Source organism: Cervus canadensis, chromosome 8, assembly GCF_019320065.1.
Source record: "Cervus canadensis isolate Bull #8, Minnesota chromosome 8, ASM1932006v1, whole genome shotgun sequence".
In the NCBI taxonomy this organism is placed as follows: Eukaryota; Metazoa; Chordata; class Mammalia; order Artiodactyla; family Cervidae; genus Cervus; species Cervus canadensis.
Window position 1 is genome coordinate 7397707 of NC_057393.1, and position 18727 is coordinate 7416433.

At 51.1% G+C, this 18727-nt stretch overlaps 1 protein-coding gene across 4 annotated transcripts in view; it reads left to right on the forward strand.

The window, feature by feature from the left end:
- The window catches only part of CTBP2 (C-terminal binding protein 2), a 169737-nt gene that overhangs the window by 103288 nt on the left and 47722 nt on the right, over positions 1-18727 (forward strand). For all 4 annotated transcript variants that reach the window (XM_043475155.1, XM_043475156.1, XM_043475154.1 and 1 more), the window contains exon 3: positions 17648-17807. In XM_043475155.1, the coding sequence (XP_043331090.1) occupies positions 17750-17807 (58 nt within the window). In that variant the 5' untranslated portion in view covers positions 17648-17749. The remainder of the gene's footprint in view (positions 1-17647; positions 17808-18727) is intronic.

Below are 18727 nucleotides of genomic sequence, written 5' to 3' on the forward strand. Positions count from 1 at the left end.
GGTTTAAGAAGGGACATTGGAATTGTATACCTGTGGCTGATTCATCTTGATGTATGGCGAAGTATTCATTTTAAAAAGAAGTATTGTAAAAAAGAAAATTTAGTAAAGACTTTATAAATGGTCCACGTTTAAAAAAAAAACCTTGAAAAAGAGAGGTATAATGAAGACTAATAACCCAAGATTGCACTGAAGGACCCAACCATCTCACTGTGAGGGAACGTTCTAGGATCTGCTGGCTTTGTATGTGGGTCTGGGTGTGATCACAGCTCATCAATCCCTGGGGGCACAGGGTGACCGGGAGGCAGGTCCCCAGTAGGTGCACCTCACCTATGGGACCCGGACAAGCCGTTCCCTGTGGTGGGGCTGGGAGGGATCAAGCTGGGGTCCCAGGCCCGTGGAAGTTTCTGGAACTGACACCCCTCCTCCGGGAGAACAGCCCACCACCATCTGACCGGAGGCCAGGTCTGTTCTGGAGGCTGGAAGGTGATGCTGCTGTTTCGGGTTTTACACAATAGCTTAGAGACCAGCAGATCCTGAGAAGGTGTTTCCAGCCGTCGTGGGGCCCCGGGTTGTGACTTTATCTGGAAGGATTTAGGCTTCCTCTGGGCTCACTATTCTGAAAGTGCCTGGGGTCGGGGTGGCACCTCTGCCCTTGACACCTGGGGTGTCGGGGACTTGCCTAAAGCCTCACCCAGAGGCCATGTGGTAACCAAAGTGGGTGATTGTGTGGGGCGTGTTCTGTGCTGCTAGACACCTTCAGTGTTGAATTCAGTGCTGCAGGGAGTTTTCGGGCTATCTGTGTGCTTGAGTTAACCCTCCCCAAGCGCTTGGAGCCGAGCCTGCAGCATACTAAATCCTCCCTGAGTGGTTGCTGTGGTTAAATCAACAGGTGTGGGTGCAAACTGTACTGTGGGAGGCCTTCCTCCCGCACGGTCCCACTCCCCCGAGGAGCCCTTCTGGGGGCTGGGTCCCTTCCGTCTGGACTTGGCTTACTGTGTTTACAGACCAGTTTTTCCCTTTTGCTGATCTGGCTCTTGGCTTCCTGCTATGGCTGCTCCCTCCCTCAGGGTCTGGGAGCTAGCTCTCCCACGGCAGGGAGTCATGTTAGATAGAGTTTAGGACTGGGGCAGTGGCTAACTGAAGCTGGGGTGACTGGGGAGTTGCAGGGGGTGAACAGAAATACGAGCTAGGGGTTGAGTCTCTCTCTGTGAGGGCCAAAGAATGTTCCAGAAATGCCATGGTTCCAAGAAATCACCAAGGACCATGTGAGCATACGTGGACGATTTTGTGTTACACTCCATGCCCCCTTTTTTTGCCCCTCGGGTTCCGGGCAGGCTTGCTGGTATCTTAAGCTCCCCTCTGCCGTTTCGCATGCGGGAAACTCAGAAACACTCTGCTGATTGCCTTTCATCTCACCTGCCTCCTTTTTGCTCTGCGCTTAAATAGCAGTTGCAGTTCAAGGACTTCTTCTAAGAATTAGAAAGCATGAGGGCCTGTTTATCCAGTGCATTCCCATGCAGAGGGGTGGCCTCCAAGGCTGCATTCTTAATGTGGGGCCCCGTCCTGGGGAGATCTTTTTAATGTCCCAGATTTATGGGTGCGTATGCGTCAGAGTGGAGACCCCACGGTGCTCAAGTTAACTCTGTGCACATTGAGCGCAGGCCTGGAATTGATGGACGCATCTGGGGTAAGTGAAAACACCGCAAGCCGCCCCGTTCTGCAGGCCTGTGGGCATCGCGGATGTGCACAGAACAGGGCTCGCCTAGGGTTTACTTAGCCGGATATATCACAGACACCCCTCGTGTCAGCGTGGGCAGCCGGGGATTTACAGCAGCCGGCTGGCCTCTTGTTAGCATTCTCTGTCCTGTAGGTAATAGAAACTTGGCGCCTTTGTGGTACAGATGTATTACTGCTTTTGTCTTTGTGTTGAACGACCGTACTGGTGAGTTTGACAGATGTGGTTCCGTTCGGTTCAGTCGCTCAGTCGTGTCCGACTCTTTGCGACCCCAGGGACTGCAGCACGCCAGGCCTCCCTGTCCATCACCAACTCCCGGAGCTTTTTCCAAACTCGTGTCTGTCCATTGAGTCAGCGATGCCATCCCACCACAGAGTGTTGTATTAGTTGTCTATGGCTCTGCGACAGACTGCCTCAAAACTTACGAGTCTTAAAACAGCGAAACCTTACCTTGGCATCTTCTCAGGTCAGGAATCCAACGCAGCTCAGCTGGGTGCCCTGACCGCGGTCTCTCATGCTAATTGCCAGCAGCGTGTCCACCCGAGTTACCACCTCATCTGCAGGCTCGACCGGGGGAGGCCTTTTGGGTGCTAGTTAGTGGGTTTTGGTTCCTCACTGGCCACCTTGGGTCTTTGGGAAGCTCCATAAAGCAGCTCACAACTTGGCAGCTGGATTCCCAGGAGGGAGAGAAAGAAGTGGGGAGAGGGAGGGCAGGGGAGGGCAAGAGAAGATGCCCAAGATGGCAGGGTCTCAGCAATGCATCCCACCCACCTGCCCGTTGCTGTTATCAAGTCTCTTCTTTAGCAGCAGAGATTAGACAGGAGGTGGGGTCACTGGGGGCCATGCGTGTTTATTTTTCTGGTCTCCATGGCAAAGATGGAGTCTATCCCGAGCAGAGAAGGGGGAAGGTCATCAACCTCTTAAGAAGGGTCTGAAAATCCTCCACGGTCCCCTGACAGCTCACGCCCCTTCCTCACTGTTCCCTGGGCACCTTTATGCCAGCAGCAGGGGGCCGTGCAAAGCTGCCACGTCACTGGGGTTCTGGGTCCAGGCAGCCCCTGCGGGAGCGGGGTAGATCACACCGACCTGTCCCTGCCACCTTCTTCGGAGTCCCGGGCAGCAGCACGTCCTGTGCTGGCTCTTTGGCTCATCGTGTCGCTGGGCGTGAAGGGCGGCCCTGGCCAGCGCCTGCCAATTGTGTGCTGGGGGGTGTGTGTTCATAGAGTCAGAAGTGACTTCCATTCAGAATTTCCCAGGAAGTTTGGGAGCGTGGAGATGTCCGAGCTGCCCTGATGGCGTGTTAATGGAGGCAATTGGAGCCTCAGTGTTCACCCTGAGCCTGGGAACCCTGGCTCCAAAGCAGAAGCAACATCTCGTCACTGTGTACAGAATGCAGATCCCTCACGGAACCTGGCTCCAGACTGTTACCACCCATACCCTGGTGTGCAAGACACAGCCGAGTCATCTGCTTGCTGGCACCTCGAGGGGCCATGCAGACCCTGGGCAGATTCCTGCCGTCTCGGAAACAAGGTCCGCCTGTGCGGGACCGAGGAGAAGGGACAGGGCGGTGGTGTGGGACACCCTTCCCCGCCCCTGGCACCCGGCTGGGCATGTCCACCTGCTGCTAATGCAGGGACACAGAGCCAGGTTGTTCAGAAGGGACTTTGGATTTGGGAAGCAGAACACAGTTGAAAGCAAAGTAAGGTTGGCACCGTTTGTGTGTCTCCCTTGGAAACACCGGTGTGTCTTGCAGGAGGCTGGTCTCAAGGGCTATCGGAGTTTGTGTTGGGCCCACAGCCCCTCAGGCCCCCAGCCAGACCCCGCTGCCTGGCAGAACAGCCCCTGGGGCACAGCCACGGGCATGTCATATCAGTTGTGCGTTCAAAGTCATGGCTGGACGTGGTTTGCCGTGGCAGTCTGCAGTGTGGCCAGGACCTGTAGAGGCTGCCTCTTCACTACAGCCAGGCTTCCCACCAAGCTGGTCCCGCACTTCCCTCAGCACCAGACAGGTTTCAGGGGGCAGTCACCCCAATATCATCCCTAGGCGTGATTTGCTAGGGCTGCCATGACAGAGCACTACTGCAGGCCATTTAAACAGCAGAAACATATTGTCACACGGTTCTGGAGGCAGAGACCTGAGAGCAGGGTGTCAGGCGGGCTTCTTCTGAGGACTGCAGTGTTGTTCAGTCGCTAAATTGTGGCTGACTCTGTGACCCCATCAACTGCAGCGCACCAGGCTTCCCTGTCCATCACCATCTCCCTGAGCTTGCTCAAACTCATGTCCATTGAGTCGGTGATACCGCCCAACCATCTCATCTTCTCTTGTCCCCTTCTCCTCCTTCCCTCAATCTTTTCCAGCATCAGGGTCTTTTCCAGTCGAGTCGGCTCTTCGCATCAGGTGGCCAAGGTATTGGAGCTTCAGTTTCCACATCAGTCCTTGCAGTGAATATTCAGAGTACACCATATGGGCTGGGAAGGAGGCTCTATTCCATGTTTCTTTTCTTGGTTTGTAAATAGCCGTCCTCATCCTTTGCATCATGTGGTCTTCTCTTCATGTCTCTGTGTCCAAATTTCCCCTTTTAGAAGGATCCTCACTCACCTTGGGTTATTGTTGTTCAGTCACTGAGTAAGTCACACCTGACTCTTTACGACCCCCTGGACTGCAGCTCGCCAGGCTTCCCTGTCCTTCACCATCTCCCGAAGTTTGCTCAAGCTCTTGTCCGTTGAGTCGGTGGTGCCGTCCATCACCTTGGATTAGACGATGCCATCCTCTGATTAGGGCCTTAGTTTAACTTCACTACCTCTGTAAAGACTATCTCCGAATAAAAAGCCACTGAGGTATTAAGGCTTGGGACTTCAACATAAATGGTGATAAGCGCATAACTCAGTCCACGACAGGGTGGTGTGGCTGTGGGCAGTTAGTAGGAACTCTGTTAAGCCTTTGGGGGTCCATATACTCAGCCCACAGCTGAGCAGTCTGGGCTTCTCAGGCAGGAGGCCCAGTGCTGCCAGGAGTGGGTACTCAGGAGCCTGCCTTCCCCCAGAAGATCATCTTGTCATCCCTATGGGTTGTCTGGTCTGGGGACATGAACGTGGTGTCCAGATGTCCAGCCCCTTGGAGGCTCCTTCCCCTGTCCTTGTAGAGCACCCGCGTACATTAGCCCAGCAGACTTTTAAATGGCCATCACCTTGTCAAGACTTCTTTGGTAGGATTTCATGTGAAATGAGGCTCCTTGGGTGTTAAGCACACTGTCAGCCGTAATTGTATAAACGGGCGCCTCTACTCAGTCGCCCATCCTTCCCCACCAGCCCATTTGAACCAGCCCAGCGTTCACCCTGTCTGCGAAGAACCCAACTGATCGTGACAAGGATTCACACCTAGAAAATTCCTGGGGAGGGGGGAACCTTGCGGCCACCTCCTCTCCCCATTCCCAGCAACCACTCAAATACCAAGTGACATTTTAGCCACAGCCCAGAAGATGCGGAGCTTCACACAGTGCAGAAATGGCATCGTTTACCCCCAAAGCCGTGGAAGCCAGCCAGGAGTCCGCAGAGTGAAAAAAATCCAAGAAGACTGGTTAACCTCAGGAATACCCTGAAATGAACAGCAAAACAAAAGCAGCTAGTTAGGGACTCCCTTCTTTTTTCTCAATTTGATAAGCAAAGATGGATTCATGTGACACACGAGTGTAACCTGCTCCCCCCCACCCCCAACCTCTTACTGCCTCTCCCCCTCTGTCGTGGATATGAACAAAGCTGGCCTCACCCCCACCCTTCCCATCCCCGGGGGCCGTTACACCCCCTCCTCCACCTTAAAACCGTGCAAAGCAAAATAAATAGCCCCAAGCTGTTTTATTTCATGTTGTTAAATAGCTACATAGAAGATAAAGATTTTCCTTTCTGTGACTCAGGTTGAAAAGATAAGGTCTGGGAAGAACCTTTCTATTGCAAAGACTCTCTGGGATTCGACATGTCTGATTCGCTGCTAACATTTCTAAAAAATGCTTGCTTCAGAACACGGTGTCGTGTGGGCTTCCCCGTGCCTCCCAGCTGCAGCCTGGTGCCTTTCCTTGTAGAGCAACCTGACGATGGGGTTTGGATATTTGTAAAGATCCAGACGCAGAGTATCTGTCATGATACAGGGTTCTTACTCTGATCCCAAGGCCTGAGTTGGCTTTCCTGCATATCTGCCTTTGCGCAAGCAGCGCATCCTTTGCAATAAAGGATGGGCTGGCCCCAGGCACGTGGAGCACTCCTGCCCTGGCCATACCCTTGAGTGATGACCTGGGATGGGGTTAGCTGAGCTGCGTGGGAGTTAAGCCCGGGTCCCCAGAAGTGCTCCTCCCAACCTGCGCGCCTTAGTCCAGGCTGCAGGCTTGCGGAGCAGGGCTGTTCAAAAGCCTTGCTTGCCTTTGGTTCTTGACTGGTGACCCTGTGATCTATCCGGCACCGAACTTGGGAAGGTGGGTCCTGACTCCTTCACTTTTGGAGAAAGCTCTGCTGTTTGTTTTTGAGATGATCTTTCCGGACACTTGGTTTCTGAACACGGACAAAGAACGCCAGCCATCCATCTTTCACATGGATGATAACCTCATCTCTACTGGAGCAGCTTGAACCCCCATCTCTCCTGTGACCCTGACCTGGGCCTCACCTGTTGGCCTCTCTCAGCCTTTCCTCAGCCATGAGGTAGCTCACATGCCTCAGTTTTGTCCACCTTGAAGTGGGCTGTACAGATTACTCTCCTCCACGAGGTCAGCGAGAATCCCACTTAATGTGGCTTTGGAACAAGCTGGGGACTGGGTTGTGGTGTCAGAGGCAGGGCGAGAAGAAGGGCAGAGAGGCTTATGCGGGGGCTTCCTGGAGCCAACAGAATCCCCCAGGATCTGTGTGTAGTCCTTCCAAAGGTGTCACTTGCCAAGTCAGGCCAAGACTAAGCCGCGTTGTCCAGTGGCATCTGTTGCTATGGCAACATTGGCTTTGAAGGGGTGGTGAGAAAGGATGCTGGTCCTACAGAGGTGCAGGGGGTGGGTGGGGTGTGTGTCCCCCTGCTTCAGCACTGATGGACCACCCCAGCCTCTCCTTTGCTTCTCCAGCAGGAACCATCTGGGTGCCCTGCAGGTACAGAGAAGGGAGCTGCTTTCCTGCATCCGAATGTCAGCTTTTTTAGAACGTGGTGATCAGCCTGGCAAGTAGAAGTCCGCATCCATAAAGCTTGCCGCTTTCGGATTCAGGGGCCCAGAGTGAAGGCCCCCACCTCCCAGCTGGTGCCTCTAGCCAAAATCATTTCCTGAATAAGGTTGGAAAAATCCCCCTTTTTCCACCTTCCTTTCCAAGTTACCATCTACTAAAAAAGTCACGTGTCCTGAAGTCATCTGTGTTTCACAACAAACGGATCCGGGGGTTGGGGACAGTGGAGCAGCCTCCAGCTAAGCGGGCGTGCGGGTGCCCCAGGAGCTGTGGTTTGTAATGGAAACCCTGGTGCCCTTTGCCCAGGCCCACCTCAGTCCTTGCCACTCGTTATGAATTAAGTCTCTGATTTGTCTTCATCGTTCACCACCGTGGCTCCTTCCTTGTTGACGTACTGCTGTCTTTACACGAGAAGCACGGATAGAATGGAAGGGCATGCTTCGGGGTGGTCCATGGCCTTCCTTGGATCAGGACCCCCAAGCCCAGGGCCTTGAGCACCGCCTCTCCAGCTCCCTCAGCCCTCAAAGGGAAACCTTGGCTACCAGCCCAGGGGAGAGCTTGGCGCGGGGTGGGGTGGTTGATCCTTACGCCGTTCCTGTCCCCTGGCTGGTCGTGTTTCCTAAAGGCTAACACCTGTTGCTCAAAGGGAGATTGGAGGCCTCTTCTGTCCCTTTTGCATCCTGAGATTGAGGGGACGTGCAGCGCGTCATCCTGAAGCCATCTCAGACTTTCCCTTTTGGAGGTGTCAGGTCTCACTTTCTCCAGATTCTCACAGAGTCCAAGTTAGGATTGAAAGGAGCCAGGATGAGTCCCAGCAAAGCAGCTCTGGCCTCTGCCGCCTCGGAAAGGCCCTGCAGGGTGTGCAGCGCCCTCTGCTGGCCGAAGGGCCCCACTGCTGGGCGCCCGGCCTCCTCTGGGTGGGCCTGCTCCAAGAAGGACCAGAACAGGAGGTCGGACCTCCTGGTGTTTCCATCGGCTTTGAGAATGCAGACCTCCTCCCCACGTACGTTGTTTCCAGACTGCACAGTGTCACGAACACGTGGACTGGGACCTCACAAGGGCAGCAAAGCAGTTGTGTCCCCGATGGAAGCTGGACGCAGCGAAGCCAGTCTAGGTTCTGGGGCCTCCCAGTGGCAAGAAATCAAGAAGCAGACGTTTGCAAAATCTCCCATCAAGCTTTTTAAACATTTAAGATCTCATCATTGCTATTTGATAACCAATGAATTGCTGTAAATGCAAGTGCAACTCATGTATGTTAGAATAAACCAAATACTCCGCAGAGTTGCCTTTCAAAGGTTAGATCTTCTTTACTCCCCACCTGGCACCTCCAGCTCCCTTCTATAGTCTGTTTTTAAAGTCTAGCACGAGTTTATCATATGACCTCCCGTTAGCTGTCTCCAGGTGGCTCCTGCCTCGGCGGCCCCCCAGGCCCAAGCCCCAGTGGACGTCAGTTATCCATGCTTTTACTCCGCACTGGACCACAGCAAGTGAACATGGGCGCCCAGTTCCTTCATAGCCTGTAGGCATCACCTTCAGGCATTCTTCGGGGCACAGAGGGGCCACCCCAAAAGCTGCACCATGGCCAAGGTTCCTCTGCAGGCATTTCGTGAGACCTTTCCAAACTTTCCAACGTTCTAGCTTCTTCCTCTGTTCACTTTTACTCGCTCAGATATAAACTTGTTTCAATAATTTCTTGCATGTAATAAGTGAAAAAGGATCAGTCCTCCAGTCAGGATGGGGCTTCCTCTGTCCACGGAGAAATTGAGGGTGCTCATCCCTTCACCGTGCTCAGCTAGACTCTCAGCGATCAATCAAAACTGCCAAAGGAGGAAGGGGTCAGAAAGATGGAACGGGAATATTCACTTGTGTGTCTTATGATTTCCCCAGTCTCAATACAATGGAAATAAAAGGTGTCATTTGACTCTTCCCAATCTGGGTGAAAGTTTGCTTAATTGCCTTTACCCTTTCGGTTTCATTTTGTTTTTTAAAGAATTCTCTAGTATTAGAACGAATATGTTTATATTGAGCATATTTGTCCAGTCAGGTGCTTTAAAAATGTGTGAAAATTCTTAACAGAGAAATGTCTCATTTTCTTCACCAACACTTAATTTTCATCATGACACAAATAAAACAACCAATTAGGAAAATCATGAATTGTTTTTGCTCCAGTCCTCTGTTCTTGATGAAAGCTTTTTAGCAAGTGAAAATATTTAGAATTCTTGAGTTTTACGTTGAGCACCAGGAGATAATGTGTTCTAAATCTAAACCAGGCAAAAGGATGCATTCAGAAATTACTTGCTGGCCAAGGAGGTTGTCTCAGCGGAAGTGTGGTTTTCACATGGGCAGCCTCAGACCTCACAGGACGCGCTGGCATTCCCCCTGCTAAAAGAGTCACTTTCTATGTTTCTCTGCTGTCACACACCTGACATAGATCATAGACTCTCTTTTTCTCCTTCAAAGCCCCAGAAAATGGTTTGGTGGAGTTTAGATGGTGGGGTGCGGGGTGGGGGATCATAGACCCACAATTCCTTAACCTCACATCCAGATTGTAAAAAGCTCTGAAAACTTAAATTCTTTGTAACCCATAACTTAAATTCTTTGTAACTCATTCGGTGGCAGATTTTGACCTGGCCTGAATTGTTGAGGGGATATTTTTGTATATTCTGTTAATCCAGTTGCATAAGCGTATTCCTGTGTCCTAGCGTAGAAATGTTAGTGCCTGTTTTGGGGGTCTGTGATAACAAGGCAGAAGCACTGATTGCCTTTTTAAAATCCCATCTGGATTCTGAACCCTGCCTGGCCTCCGGTGTTGGAGAGGGTGGTGGCCCTCTGCTCACAGCTCTGGAGTCACCTGCACTTCTCTCTGGGACACTGGTGTTGCGTCAGCCCCAGGCCTCAGCGGTGGGGCCCATGGATCAGATGGCGGGCATGTGACCAGGGTGTGACCTTGTCACCCTGGGTTTGGGCAGCCCTGCATTCCCTGGGGAAATACAAACCACCTAGCTCTTCCCTGGTGGCTGAGACCTTAAAGCAACCACCTGCAACGCAGGACACCCCAGTTCAATCCCTGAGTAGGGAAGATAACCCAGAGAAGAGCGTGGCAACCTGCTCCAGCCTTCTTGCCTGGAGAATCCCATGGACAGAGGAGCCCGGCAGGCTAGCCACAGTCCAAGGAGTTGCAGAGAGTCAGACACGAGTGAGCGACTAACACTAACTTGACCAGTGTGGGAGACTCCAGGAATCAGATGAAGCCTCAGTGGGTATTGAAGGGTCTTTCTGGTTACTCCTGGGGTGGGGGGGCGGTGGAGAGTCAGTGTCCCTGAGGACTTTCATTGCTACTAGATGTTTGAACGATACTTTCCCCTCTTTCCCTCAAAACCCAAATATGCCCCAAAGCTACTAAGTAATAATCAGGGAGCAGCAGTAGTTTTTGGACATGGATAAAACTGACTTCAATAAACTCATTTCCCACAACTGAACTTCCCCCAAAGCTGCTTTTTCTTTCTTAAAGTGCATTGTTTTGTTTTGTTTTTTTAACATGTATTTATTTATTACATTTTATTGGAGTCTAGTTAATTTGCAATGTTGTGTTAGTTTCCAGTATACAGCAAAGTGAATCAGTAGTCATATGTATACACATATCCACTCTTTTAGATTCTAGCCATAGGTTATTTTGTTGAATAAAGTGCAATTTTAGTCATTTTTGTTATTAACTGGGGTATTATGTCAACCATTTGACCAAAGGCTAAGCCAGTGTTTTTCCCACTGATTCCTCACTCCTGTCAGTTCAGTTTAGTTCAGTCTCTCAGTTGTGTCCGACTCTTGGGAACCCACGGACTGCAGCACCCCAGGCTTCCCTGTCCATCACCAACACCTGAAGCTTGCTCAAACTCATGTCCATCGAGTCGGTGATGCCATCCGACCATCTCGTCCTCTGTCGTCCCCTTCTCCTCCCACCTTCCATCTTTCCCAGCATCAGGGTCTTTTCCAGTGAGTCAGTTCTCACTCCTGTAGGAAGTTTCTTTTGTTCTATCTGGATTTTAACTGGTCCTTCAGGCATAGTTGACAAAACCCACATCAGCCTGTTATGAGGATTCTTGCATGCTAAGTTGCTTCAGTTGTGTCCAACTCTTTGTGATTCTATGGACTTTAGCCCCCCAGGCTCCTCTGTCCATGGAATTCTCCAGGCAAGAATACTGGAGTGGGTTGCTGTGCCTTTCTCCAAGGAATCTTCCCAACCCAGGGATCGAACCTGAGTCTCTTACTACTCCTGCATTGGCAGGCAGATTCTTTACCACTAGCACCACCTGGAAAGCCCCAAGGATTCTACCCAGCTTACCATCTACTGTTCATGTTTGTTTGGCTTCTAAAGATTTTGGAAGAGGATTTTTTTCAAGGTAACCTGAAGCCCTTGGCTTTATTTGGTACAATGTGAAGAAGCAGACTCACCTAGAACCAGACATCCTGGAATATGAAGTCAAGTGGGCCTTAGAAAGCATCACTACAAACAAAGCTAGTGGATGTGATGGAATTCCAATTGAGCTATTTCAAATCCTGAAAGATGATGCTGTGAAAGTACTGCACTCAATATGCCAGCAAATTTGGAAAACTCAGCAGTGGCCACAGAACTGGAAAAGGTCAGTTTTCATTCCAATCCCAAAGAATGCTCAAACTGCCGCACAATTGCACTCATCTCACATGCTAGCAAAATAATGCTCAAAATTCTCCAAGCCAGGCTTCAGCAATACGTGAATCGAGAACTTCCAGATGTTCAAGCTGGTTTTAGAAAAGGCAGAGGAACCAGAGATCAAATTGCCAATATCCGCTGAATCATCGAAAAAGCAAGAGAGTTCCAGAAAAACATCTATTTCTGCTTTATTGACTGCGCCAAAGCCTTCGACTGTGTGGATCACAATAAACTGTGGAAAATTCTGCAGGAGATGGGAATACCAGACCACCTGACCTGCCTCTTGAGAAGCCTGTATGTATGCAGGTGAGGAAGCAACAGTTAGAACTGGACATGGAACAACAGACTGGTTCCAAATAGGAAAAGGAGTACATCAAGGCTGTATATTGTCACCCTGCTTATTTAACTTATATGCAGGGTACATCATGAGAAACGCTGGGCTGGAAGAAGCACAAGCTGGAATTAAGATTGCCAGGAGAAATATCAATAACCTCAGATATGCAGATGATACCACCCTTATGGCAGAAAGTGAAGAGGAACTAAAAAGCCTCTTGATGAAAGTGAAAGAGGAGAGTGAAAAAGTTGGCTTAAAGCTCAACATTCAGAAAACTAATATCATGGCATCTGGTCCCATCACCTCATGGGAAATAGATGGGGAGACAGTAGAAACAGGGTCAGACTTTATTTTGGGGGCTCCAAAATCACTGCTGATGGTGACTGCAGCCATGAAATTAAAAGACACTTACTCCTTGGAAGGAAAGTTATGACCAACCTAGATAGCACATTAAAAAGCAGAGACATTACTTTGCCAACAAAGGTCCGTCTGGTCAGGGCTTTGGTTTTTCCAGTGGTCATGTGTGGATGTAAGAGTTGGACTGTGAAGAAAGCTGAGCGTTGAAAAATTGATGCTTTTGAACTGTGGTGTTGGAGAAGACTCTTGAGAGTCCCTTGGACTGCAAGGAGATCCAACCAGTCCATCCTGAAGGAGATCAGTCCTGGGTGTTCATTGGAAGGACTGATGCTGAAGCAGAAACTCCAATACTTTGGCCACCTCATTCGAAGAGTTGACTCATTGGAAAAGACCCTGATGCTGGGAGGGATTGGGGGCAGGAGGAGAAGGGGACGACAGAGGATGAGATGGCTGGATGGCATCACCGAGTTAATGGACATGAGTTTGAGTAAACTCCGGGAGTTTGTGATGGACAGGGAGGCCTGGCGTGCTGCGATTCACGGGGTCGCAAAGAGTCGGACACGACTGAGCGACTGAACTGAACTGAAGAAGCAGAGGGTTTTTTGGTCATTGGTGTTGCCTTTACCTGGATGGTGCCGACTTGCTGGTCATGCACAAGTTGGTGAGATGACCCTGTTGCCACTTCAGGGGACCCTTGTTGGCCACGATAAAGGAGACCCAAGGAGTGGTGTCATTCCTTTAGGGATCCCAGGCTCAGAAAGGCAAGAGACCTCATGAACCAATGCTGCTGGGGCCGCAGGCGTCTCTTCTGCTTGGATCAGGGCAAGCTCTCAGACTATTTTTGGCTGCGCTTGGTCGTTGTTGCTGCATTGGGCTTTTCAGAGAGTTGCAGAGAGTAGAAGCTACTCTCTAGTTGCAGGGCAAGGGCTTCTCATTGCGGTGACTTCTCTTGTTGCAGAGCACAGGCTGTGGTGTATGGGCTTCAGTAGTTCCAGCACGCAGGCTCAGTTGTGGCTTGCTGGCTCTAGGGCACATGGCTGGCTCTAGTTGCAACACAGGGGCTCATTACTTACGGCTTTCGGACCCTCAAGTGTGCAAACTTCAGTAGTTGTGGCACGTGGGCTTAGTTGCCCCTGGGCATGTGGAATCTTTCAGGACCAGGCATCATACCTGCATTGGCAGATGGGTTCTTATCCACAGCGCTGCCACCAGGGAAGTCCGGCCTCTCAGACTTCAAATCCCTGCCACCCACCCCTGCAGATCTGTTCAGGTTGCAGATTTAACAGTGGAATGCATTCTGCAGACTCCAGGGGTTCACAAATTGTAAAATTTGGTCTCTCTTTATTAGTGTAATGTTTACGTAGATTTCCTTAAAAGAATTGAAGGCTGCCATCACCTTTAACTGGTTTTAGAGGACTTTTCATTTTCAGAGACATCATTGAAGATAAATTCCTTCCTCTGCCTGTTCTTTAAGAAGACTTGAAACTGGAAGAAAGAAACTGAGGGGGTCTTAGAAACTTATTTGAGATGTTGAGAATGCCAATTAGTGATGGCTAGGTTTTGGTCATTATGGTGGTTCGGTCCTGACCAGCAGGGCTGCTTGTGGTCATTTAGTTAATCCGCCCAGATTTTAGTCCCGGAGGGGTGAGTGGGGAACCTTTTCTTTTCCTGGGTCTCAATTTTGGGTGTTTCGCATTTGTGTGTAAAGGGATGCCTTCCTTACTTTTCTCCCTTTTGCTAACTCAGGTTTGTCTTGACAAATCTCCCGTGCCTGTAGCTTCCTTCTAGAATCTCCATGTAGCTTTCTTTCCTTATTTAGTCAATGTATTTTTTTATATTTGGGGGGGTGGGGGTGTGCGCTATGCAGACTGTGGAATCATAGTTCCCTGGCCAGGTATCGAACCCCAGCCCTTGGCAGTGAGAGTATAGGGAGGCCTAACCTGTGGATCTCCAGGGAATTCCCCCAAGTAGCTTTCTCATGCAAGCATCTTTCAGCTTCCCGATCACACCCCTCATCTCAAGCTAAGAGACTTTAGGCAGATCTTTTCCCGTTGGGGTGGGGGAAGAGGCAGTGTTTTTTTCTTGTAAGGCTTGTGAGCAGTGTGCCCCTCCTACTTGTGAAAAGACCTGAATTTCCTCTTGACCTTTCTTAAGTTTCGCTGGGATTTATCTCCAGCTCGCCAGGAGGCGGGTGATCCAGTGTGACCGCGGCCCTTGTCCAAGTAGGCCTCTGTCTCGCCAGAGGAAGTCGCGAGCCGTTCTTAGAGGCCTGCCCTTGGGCTCCAGATGTTTTCCTCCGTGTTCTCGTCTGATCCTCGCAGCTTCTTTGCAACACTCATCCCTGTTGTGCAAGCATGGAGCTGGCTCGTTCACAGTCATTTTGCAAGTGGGTTCTAGAACTCTCTTTCCACCCACACCACCATGGTTTGAAGGTTTATCATTTCAAAGTGGGCAACGTAATACATCCTCCTTTTGGTTTTTCTTCCCTATGTGGACCTTTTATCTATTGGTAGTTAAATATTGATCAAATGGTGTCAATTGGTGATAGTACTAATAACCTCAGTGGCCCAGAGTTTGTGATGTATGTGTGGAGACCGCAGACTGGCGTACGGTAAAGGCAGAGGTTGGCTTGCAGGGGACACCAGCTGGGGACCACTGCTTACAGCCCAGTTCTGAGCAGGGCCTGTCCCTGTCGTTAGGAAGAGGGTCGTGCTCATTAAGTCCGCATAAATAGCTCACTCCTTCAGAGGGTGAAGGGGGAAAATGTCACATTGCATACAACCTTGCTTCAAAAGAAATACTGGGGAGAGGGGAGTCCTGGGGGGCGGGGGTAGAGGCTCCCGGAAGCAGTGGTCACTGCCATGGTGTCCCGCCTCCTCCTGGTGGCCCCACGACTGAATTCTCTATCAGCAGGGCCAGTCTGGGTCATGAGAGGTACCAGACCTGGAGGGAACCCCATGCAAGAGCTGGTCTGAGTACCCCCACCCCACCCTCCCCCCCTAGCAAGATGCAGAAGTCAGTTGCCTCTTTTTTTTTTTAATAATAATACTAGGACGCACACAATTTGTGTAAGCTGATGCCTGATCTTTCCTTTGATTGCATAATCGAGATTCTACTTATCAATTTTTCAGGAAGCCATCTAATTATACAAATTAAAATTCAAAGGAAAGCAAAAAGAATGATTATGCCTCACTCGGGGAATTGGAGGAGGAGGAGGAGGGTGTGAAACCCGTCTTGCCTGGGATGATAATGCTGTCATTTCTCATCTCCACGGCACTTCACAAATATTAACTAATTAATTCTCCCACCCCTGGATGTCACGGCTAACTTGGGGTGTGTCTCCGGAGCTGAGGGAGGAAGGGCCATCTCTTGATCAGACCCCAGGACCCAAGCAGATGAAAATTGCCAGCTGGCCTCTCTCAGGCACAGACCCTTGCTCCAGAGTTCCGGCTCCCTCGTCTGTCTGTCTCAAGTTGGCCAGTAAGGAACCACCTTCCCCACTTTGCATAATTACCTTTCACAAAGCCCAGCAAAAGTGAAGACACTTTTTTGAATTCATGGTATGCGGGATCTTAATTCCCTGACCAGGGATCAAACCTGCGCCCCCTGCATTGGAGGCACGGAGTCTTAACCACTGGACCACCAGGGGAGTCCCGAGGATTTTAGAAATCTGTCTTCTCCATCTCCGTTTACCCAGGTGTTTCCAGCAATGCCCTGGCTTACTTCAGGACCACCTTCATCTCCTTGCCTGTCCAACAGGGTCATCCTAGGTTGGGAAAGGATTTAGTATCTCTTGGATGTTGCCTTAATTATTTATGTGATTAGAAGTTGTGCTTTTTTTTTTTCCCCTTGTGCTTTTTTGTTTCCTTGTGCTTTTTTTTTTAAATCACATAATTATTGCCATAAATCTTTGGGGTGCCTTTTCAGCCTCATTGCTGAGAAAGTAGCCATTAACTTCCAGGAAGTCACCTACCTTTTCATAGTCAGACCTGCATTTTCTGACCTTTGATAAAGTAACTCCCAGCATTCTGCATAATTGATGACCACCCATAAAAATGCTCATTATTAACCCTGGAGCCTGGTGTTTGTCTCCTGCCCCCTCCTCATTTGCTGGATAACTGGGGGGTGGGGGGTGTGTGTTACAGCTGGTGGTGTTGTGTGTGTGTGTGTTGCAGTTGGTGGTGGTATTAGGATAACCACAGCAATGAATCAGAAGCTCTAGGGCTTTGGAGGTTACAGATGATGATTTATGGCCTCAACTGGCAGGTTGGCTGAGCAGGGGATGAAGGTCAGGGCCTCCCCAAACAGGCAGCCCTGACTCTTCTCCACAAACTGGGCAGTGGGGTGCCTCGGGAGCAGCTCAAATGCTGCTGCTGCTAAGTCGCTTCAGTCATGTCTGACTCTGTGCGACCCCATAGACAGCAGCCCACCAGGCTCCCCTGTCCCTGGGATTCTCCAGGCAAGAACACTGGAGTGGGTTGCCATTTCCTTCTCCAATGCATGAAAGTGAAAAGTGAAAGTGAAGTTGCCCAGGCATGTCCAACTCTCCGTGACCCCATGGACTGCAGCCTACCAGGCTCCTCCATCCATGGGATTCTCCAGACAAGAGTACTGGAGTGGGCTGCCATTGCCTCCTCCGAGTGGCCCAAATAACCCAACCCAAATGGGAGACCCCTCCTCCTCTGCCTCACCTGCTTGAAACACCACGGGAGTGGGACAGGCACAGGCTGCGGACCCCAGTGGCGGCCCCCCTGGAAGCCAGCAAGACTTCGGAAGGTGGAATTGGGCAAGCCTTGGTTAGGTGGGGCATCCATTCCTGCCCCTTCCTTGGGCAGTGGGGGAAGGGTTGAAAGGGGCTGAGCGGTGGCCAAAGGGCAGTTTTGGAAACCGCCTGGGGGGTGGCGGTGGGAGAGCAGCCCCAGCTGGGTGCCTGCGTCTCTCCAGACGCGGGGGTGGGCTCCCAGGCAGTCCTGCTGCTCTCTGCCTCTGTCCCTTTGCAGCTTCAGAGGTTGCAGAGCAGCGCCACTGCCTGTCACTCGGTTTCTGGCACTGGAGGACGAAGTCGCCGGTCCCAGGCTGGTCAGTGATTTGGCGCTGGCCATCAATAGCAAGAGCCACAGATGGTGCCGCTGACCGCTTTCAGGAACCGATGACCTTTTGTCCACCCGCTTCTCATGGAGGCAGGAGACTGTCCAGGGACAGGGAGCAAACCCTGTCTCCAGCCTTGGAGGAGAACAAGTCCCCCAGGGCAGGTCCCCTTGTCACAAGTGGCAGCCAAGCCTGAATGACCGGTTGTCCTTGCCCCCAGGGTGTCCAGAGAGTAAGGCTTCTTTTCTCCTCGTTTCAGGGCGCGTAGTGGCGTAATGCCCGCAGACTCCTGCGAGGGCCCCTAAGTTCTTAGAGGACCGCTTTGCCTTTTGAATCAGAGAGGTGCAAAGTTCGATAAAGAATGGCCCTTGTGGATAAGCACAAAGTCAAGCGACAGCGATTGGACAGAATTTGCGAAGGTAAGAGCCAGCGTGGTTGGCGGTTTTTAAACAGATGTGCAGACTGGCCCTGGAATCCTGGACCCGGTCTCCTAGCCAGGCTGTTGTCCCATCCCCACCGGCAGTCCGAGGCGCCTCTGTCTGCAGTGACCTTGGCCTGCCCTTCGAGTAGGCTGAAGGGGGCTCAAGGGCAGGGGTGGTGCTAGGAGGGCAGCTGGTGGGGGGTCTGTGGTCCCAAAATCATTTTGCATATGAAAGACAACCTACTTCCTGAAATTTCTGGACTTTTCTCCACTTGAAATGGAAACAGTTGCCTCCACAAATACCCAGAGCCCAGCGTAGCCCCTCATGATACGTTCATGTCCCTGGTTATCTTTGAAAATGTTCTGGAAGTTGTTCTGGTCATGAAAGGAAAGTGAACAGAATTCAAATCTTATGGAAACAAGGGACAGACCTCTCAAATGTGGGTTAAGGACCATCCTCTCCTTGAGGGAGTGGTAAGTCTAGGGAGTAGGCCTGGGCTGTGTGTGAAGTGTCCCTTGCCAGCTGCTTCCACACTGCCGGGCTGGGTGGTTTGGCTTGGTGTGGTCACTGGTGACTTCGGTGCAGGGTTTCTCTCAGGGGCCATGGAGGGGAGCCCCTGGGCAGGGTGGGCTCAGCAGCCCCCAAACGTGCTAGCGCACTAGTTGGCCAGCCGACTCGGGCCCAGGAATATGCCTCCCACAGCTGTCCGCGTGGAATTGCCTGTAGATGTGGCTCAAGCTGGTGGTGTGGAGGCCTTAGACGTCATGTTCTGCTCTGGGACTCTCTGCCCCGCAATGGCTCCCACCTGAAAGAACTGAAAAGCACCCGCTGTCCCCCACACCCCTGGGTATAAAGAGGTTTGGGGATTTAGGGATATTTTTAAATATAATTTTTCAAACCTACAGAAAGATGGATCC